The following is a 7,364-nucleotide window of genomic DNA, read 5'->3' on the forward strand; positions in this document are numbered from 1 at the left end:
ATGGCCTGCTGAATGCCTAACTGACATTTATTCTCTTCACCGAGTGCCATCACCTTGGCTAAGAGAGGGAGTCAGTCAGTCACGGTACGGGAATATGCGTAAGTATCAGGCACTACTGCAGACAAAACAAGACACTCATATACAGCACAGTGGATCAACAATGGAAGCTGACCGCAGAATGAACTCCCAGGTGCAGTGAATGTATCATGGTTAAGCCACACCCTTGGTTGAGTTAAAGCCATGACATTATAACAAGTGTCGATAGGTCAGAAAGGTCAAATAAGACGCTGAACTCATCTCCAGCTCTTGAAAAGGTCAGATCAAGCCAGTGCAACAGCAATGGCTATGCAGAGATAGGTCTAGTAGATTTAACAGCTTCAAACCTTCCACTCTACACCATAATGGACTAGCCTAAATGCTAGCTTCTATCCTCCGCCACTGAGGAATAAAGGGACATTGCTTGCTGTGACAGCAAAGTCCTGGCATGCCACTACACGTGTCACAAGTGGCTGCGCTTAAGGGTGGCCCACTGCGAAGCAGTCAATGCTTTACGAGGATTACAAGGCTATGCAGCAAATCTATTGGGCCCCATCACAATCATGAAATCTCAGACACTCACTGACTGAGAAGAGGTGAGGATATATTGTATAGGCAAAAATTGCTACTGAAAATCCATCTCACATAGTTACAGTGAAAGGGTGGCTGTCCCGTTGGTTAGCATGCTGTGCATGGTGGGGAGACGAAATCCTTGCTGGTGGCATTTAATGGCAAGTCACCAAGGGACAGGAGAGAAAGGCCACTGGCATATTCATCTGACATTTCATAATGACAATATACAGAAGCGTAGAGCTAATATCTACCTACCTACATCATTTCACATTTGATGTAAACTATGTGCTTGTGGTTCAGGCTGAAGCCCCTGAGAACACCTAACCTATACCTGGCTGCAAAATATATATCATTGGAGCAGGAGACAGCATTAGGAATTTAATTCTTCGCCCCAGCTTTTTGAGGTCCCTTGATACAGCATACAGATCTTAGAGGAACTAAGCTGTTGAGGGGGATTTCTATATTGGATTTCACCACAATAATTATTGCTGGTGCAAGCTGAAACGATTAATCTGACTGGCGTCAAGGCAGGTGGAACAAGTATCTTGCTGTCAGGACTACTGAGTAGGCCCTCAGTGTCAAGCAAACGAATGAATGCTGACCACGCCAAAAAGAGATTTCACACGTTGTCAGTCACTTAGTCATACATAGAGCAGCTCACACAGTAGTGCTAAATGTGTTCTGCAGTAAACACACGCTGAAGCTGCTGTGTTGAAACAGCTAAACCAATAAGTGGGCCTGATATCCAGAAGTCAAAACCTAGCTATTAGCTTCTATCTCTGAAGCACTCCGTAGAAGAGTTGGGAAGTATCCAGATTTTCATACCGTTTCTGTACCATACCGGGGTTTATGGTTATACCGGCAGTGCACACAATTGAATGATAAAAAAATATAAAAAAATACCTGGCAAATTCACATAACGAACACTAGCTAAATGCTAACAAGCGCATGAGAACTTCAAACTAATTGCAAGGACAAAGACACCACAGGTCATGAAGTTGTACAATTATCTCAAAAAGGTTGCACACACAAAACAAATACTAGACAGCAGGGATCTTGATCCAGGGGATTGATTGTCTCTGCTGTAACAGAGAAGCTTGATCTCGCAACCTATCTAGAAAGTTAGCAAACCAAATGCATAGCTGGAGCCCTGAGCTGGAGAGAATGTATTTGGCACATCTTAGATAGGTAAACCTACAATTATAAGATACTTACCTGGCAAACACTAGTAGAGAGTTTCAAATGTAACTTGATCACCTCTTAAAAGGTTAATTAAATAGTTAACCAAATAGTTACCCAGACTATCTGCATTAACTATTTAGACTCATCACATACACTGCTGCTACTGTTTATTATATGTTACTTTATTCCTAGTTATATGTACATATCTACCTCAATTACCTCGTACCCCTGCACATCCACTCGGTACTGGTACCCCTTGTATATAGCCAATTTATGGTTGATCATTGTGTATGTATTATTACATGTTTTACTTTTCGATTATTTCTCTATTTTCTTTCTCTCTGCATTGTTGGAAAGGGCCCCTAAGTAACCATTTCACTGTCAGTACACACCTGTTGTTTGCAAAGCATGTGACTAATAACATTTGATTTGAAGGTGGAAGGAAGTCTGTGGATGCTGATCTTTGCACAGGCTTTCACAAGATGTTTTCACCAATACAGGAAATGCAAAGTCATTCAAATGTGTAAAACGTGTAGAGGCGTGGGCCAATGTAAACTGTGTGGCAGCGTCAACAAACTACTATTATAACTTCTACACAAATGAGTCATAGAGCTTCGTCTTCTGAATACTACTGTAAAACAAATAATAAAAAAGAAGTACTATGCCTAAGGGTAAAAATAATAGTCTACCACTAGATAGCTTCTGATCTCCACTTCAGACCAGTCTCTTCCCTTATCTCCTGACAAACTGTTCCTCATTTCTGCCCACCTGAACCAGAGACTCACCTTTATCGGTCCAGTGCTAAAGCAGATCTTCCTGTTCTCCGGCGGTGCTTCCTCCTCAGCAGGCAGTCCCGGGATCTCAGAGCAGCTCGACTCTGGCTCGTAGGGCTCATCTTCCTCCTCCTCATCCAGCTGGCTGCCGCCGGAGTCCTCTCCGATGCCGCTGTATGCGCTGATGTCCACCAGGTCGCCCTCCGAGTAATCATCCTTACGAGACTCCTCCTCCAGGCCATCCTCTTCCTGTCCCTCACATTGGGGCCCCTCCCCTGGCTCCTCCCTGTGGCCCCTCTCTCCCTCCTGCCGCCCTACCATGTCACTGGGGGCCCCAGAGGCCTCTCCATTTTCCAGTGAGGCGTGGATCTCGGCCTGCACCAGCCGGCTTCCTGCCTCGGGTGCGGAGGAGTCCTCTTGGTCCCTGGGTATTGGTTCCCTGCCAGGCTCGCCTCCGGTACTTGAGCCCCTGGCTTCCTTCCCTCTCTCCCTCTCAGGCTTGGCTTCGGTAGAAGCAGAAGAGGTCCTGTCCCCTGTTTGTGGACTTCCTGAGGAGCAGTTGTCGTTTTGGGGAGCTACTCTGTTCCTGGGGCTTCTGGGGGAACCCTCCTGGTCCAAGGGTTGGCTGCTCCCATCCTCCTGACTTCCTGGGGGCAAGACTTGCACCTTCCTGGCGATGATTTTGGAGTTGAGGCATTCCGCTGTTTTCACCGGAGTGGGGCTTTCTTCTCGGGAGGGCAATGGGGACGTGGAGGAGGACCGGTTCAGGTTGTTCCTCAGGTCACCCTTCTCGAAGACAGCGCTTAGCTGGCTAACGGTGGGCGACACTGCCTCACCGGCTCCCCCTACCATATCCAGGCAGTCCAGAGACTCAGTGCTGCCATTGAAGCGCACTACCACATCCAGCCGACTGTCCTGGACAGCGGATGAAACCGGACGCTCCTTCTTGAGCAGGATGCGGTTGGTGGCCGACTGCTTCTCCTGCAGCTGGCGCTGCTCGAAGATCTTCCTCGTCTCCTGCAGCTTGGAGTACCCCGCTGAGGCCCCTCGGGACCCGCCGACTTCGCCGCCCTTGGGGTCGAAGCGGTTGACGCGCTCGGAGACAGTGGCGCCCAGCTTGAGCAGGGCGCTGTGGTTCACGTCCTCATTGAGGCTGCTGGCCCTGGGCAGGGACAGCCGCACCGCCTGGTCATTGGCCTTGGACGGGTCATCCTCATCGCCAGGCGACTGCATCTGCATGAACATGTTCTTGATGCGGTGGACATTGGAGCCGTACTGGCGGCGGCCCCTGCCGGTAGGCCGTGGTGGCTTTCCATCCTTGGCAGCATCGTCCCCATTGGCGGCATTATTCAGGGCGTCGTGGGCCTGCTTCAGAGCCTGGATGCCCGCCTCATAGGCGTTCCTGTGGGGGGACGGGCTCCGGAGGGTGGAGCTGGCACTGCCCGCCGATGGGGGTTCAGTCTTCATCATGGTTAATCAAACTGAGCCACTGAGACTTGGAAGTAACAGCATAGCTCCTCTGTCTTCCTCCCCCTGGATGAGAAAAACAAACAAAACCACTCAATTTCACCTGAGGGAGTCTGCCTGCCACATAAGGTAGACAGACACAAATGCAATAACCGCATTGAGCGATAGTGGGGAAGAGAGAGTGGGTTAGTGAAAATGAAAGGAAGATAGATAAGAGATCTTGCACACAAGAAAGGAAGGGAAGGATGGATAGAAGCTTGAAAAGGAGCAAGTTAGAGAAATCCAAGAGAGAGAAAAAATAGAAAGCTACACACGTGGGTGTGAGGGAAGTTTGTGCTGATGTAAATAGGAGATTTGCAGCGCCCCAGGCTGTAACCTACCTATTCACCTCCACTTAGAAAGGAGAACTGCAGTGAATGATATGAGATAAATATGATAGGATTAGTCTAGGGTTTACAACAATAACACACAGATAGCAAATTGGAGTAGGCCTGGCAGAAGTTCAACTTGTGACGGATTGCTTGTGCTGTATCCCTTAGTCATTATATATCATTTTGATCGCTAGGATTTCTCTCAGCTGCCTCAAGATTTCTGGTCTCACCACCGACAGCAAAAACTGCTGCAAAGTAGAAAGACACCACAGGGTCTTAAAGCTAACTGTATAACAATAATGCTCATTCATGTAATCAGAGCCGTGAGTCTGTTTGAGAGAGGACTACAAATCCAATGTCTTTACGGTCACTCAAATACAGTATATAACCAACAGTATGTAGACACCTGCTCGTCGTTTGCCGATAAAACACTCTTCTGTGAAGGCTTTCCACTAGATGTTGGAACTTTGCTGTGGGCACTTGCTTCCATTCAGCCACAAGAGCATTAGTGAGGTCGGGCACTGACGTTGGGCGATTAGGCTTGTCTCACAGTCGGCGTTCCAATTCATCCCAAATGTGTTATATGGAGTTGAGGTCAGGGCTCTGTGCAGGCCAGTCAAGTTTTTACACAGCGATCCTGACAAACCATTTCTCTACGGATCTCACTTTGTGCACAGGGGCATTGTCATGCTGCAATTGGAAAGGGCCTCTTCCCCAAACTGTTGCCATAAAGTTGGAAACACACAATTGTTTAGAATGTAAATTGTGTGTCGTAGCGTTAAGATTTTTTTGCGTTGCTTCCAGTGGCAGTTTGAAACTCGGTAGTGAGTGTTGCAACAAAGGACAGGCGATTTTTAGACGTTATGCGCTTTAGCACTCTGCAGTCCTGTTCTGTGAGCTTGTGTGGCCTACCACTTTACGGCTGAGCCAATGTTGCTCCTAGACACTTCACAATAACAGGACCTACAGTTGACCGGGGACAGCTCTAGCAGGGCAGAAATTTGACCAACTGACTTGTTGTAAAGGTGGCATCCTATCACAGTGCCATGTTGAAAGTCACTGAGCTCTTCAGTAAGGCCTTTTATCTGCCAATGGCTGTGTGCTCAATTTTATACACATTTCACCAACAGGTGTCGCTGAAATAGCCAAATCCACTCATTTGAAAGGATGTCCAGATACTTTTGTATATATTTGTATTTATTTAGGCAAGTCAGTTAAGAACAAATTCTTATTTTCAATGATGGTCTAGGAACAGTGGGTTAACTGCCTTGTTCAGGGGCAGAACGACAGGTTTTTACCTTGTCAGCTCAGGGATTCAATCTTGCAAACTTTTGGTTACTAGTTCAACGCTCTAACCACTAGTCTACCCTGCCGCACTCAGACCATGTAAGACTAAATATGCCTAAATGCTGTTTAAAATCACATACAACATACCAGGCTGGACCATAATTATGCAAATACCTGGCACAATGCCTTTATTCTTCAAATCAGCAGCACTGTATTGATCCAGTTTCCTGTTATCGTATATTACCATGGCGACCCCTTATCCCATGAACGTTCTAATTGTATTTACAAAGAAAGCACAGTATCCTGCTACCACTACGCATAGGCCTATTGTATGTAAACGGATGTAGTCTACATGTCATGTATGATGTCAGTTGGATTTAAATATCATATACCTAATGCCTTTGATGAGAATCTATCAAACATTGGGCCTAATTGAAATCGGACAGAGAATCCATATATCCGCATTTGATCAGTGCCATTTCAATGAATGGAATAAGCTATTGCAACAGCCTATGCATTGACAGCACAAAGGACATCCTCTACAAAACACGAACACAATCTACCCTAAATTCTTTAGTCATGGAGCACGCTATTCTGTCAGTGACTCATCTTCTCAGCGTATAGACCATTCGGCAATTTTTGACACAAAATAGACATTTTCTCAGCTACAGTCCAACAATCGTACGATACATTGTATCAGGAAACGACACGTTTCAAATAGGTAGTCTGTAAAATGTAGCAAAGTGTGTCTGATGCGCAACGGAGCATCTAAAATAAACACATGTCATGTTATGATAGGTTTTTGTTGTGACTAATAGACTACCAGGCAGACAGTCAGTTAGGATTACGGAGCGCTATAGTTTAGTCTGTTCGCTATAAACGCTAGCACTGCTCAACAAACTATGTATATACAGGACATTTATTGTGGAATACACTTTCATTAAACATCCCCGACAATACCCTATGTGCGTCCGTAAAAACGCCGTGTTGTCAAAAACATTAGGACCCTGCGGAAATTAAGGGCCTCGAACACCTCGCTTGCATGATGGCTGTACATCGCTTCCTGCATCTTCTGCAGTTGGAATAGCAGTTATTTTCTCTACAAGAGCAAGATAAAAGCAAAAACATGTAATGTCGTTACATCTTTACTAGGTTTGGTTACCGTACCTTGCTCACAGTGTTTCGTTCAAGTTACAATCCGTCTATTATAGAATCCATTGTGTCCACGTTCTGTTTTCGCTTCTGATTGATTCCCTTGCGAACGTAGCGAACTGATGCCTTTTCTCTCTCTCTCTCGCGCTCTCCCTCTCCCTCTCTCTCTCTCGCTCTCCAACCTCCCCCTCCTCACCACCAACAGCATATGGCGTCACAGGCAACTTTAACCCTTGATGTAGAGCAAAACAAAATAGACTTGAAGATTCCCCCCTAATTTATCTTGCAAAAGACATGCCTCTCGTAGGGCTATTGGCTACAATACATTCGGGCCAATAATCGAACAGGCCTATAGATTATTTATTATCCCACTGAACCGGGTGCTAGACCTATGGGTTTATAACCGATTAAACGTCAAATAAAATTAAGTTTTTATACAAATTACTCATTTCAGCACCCAAATAATTACAAATGACATTGTATTTGCGTGTATAGCCCCTTATAGCCCAAAACCATTAGACCG

At 46.0% G+C, this 7,364-nt stretch overlaps 1 protein-coding gene across 1 annotated transcript in view; it reads right to left on the reverse strand.

Annotated features, from left to right (window-relative positions):
- Positions 1-7,013, reverse strand: part of LOC115110153 (neurabin-2-like) — a 59,604-nt gene extending 52,591 nt beyond the window's left edge. The window contains exons 1-2 of the mRNA XM_029635556.2: positions 6,857-7,013; positions 2,577-4,097 (exon numbers count right to left, since the gene is read on the reverse strand). Coding sequence (XP_029491416.1) covers positions 2,577-4,034 — 1,458 coding nt within the window. The 5' untranslated portion in view covers positions 4,035-4,097; positions 6,857-7,013. The remainder of the gene's footprint in view (positions 1-2,576; positions 4,098-6,856) is intronic.
- Positions 7,014-7,364: the final 351 nt, after the last annotated feature.

This window comes from Oncorhynchus nerka, linkage group LG26, assembly GCF_034236695.1.
Source record: "Oncorhynchus nerka isolate Pitt River linkage group LG26, Oner_Uvic_2.0, whole genome shotgun sequence".
Lineage (NCBI taxonomy): Eukaryota > Metazoa > Chordata > Actinopteri > Salmoniformes > Salmonidae > Oncorhynchus > Oncorhynchus nerka.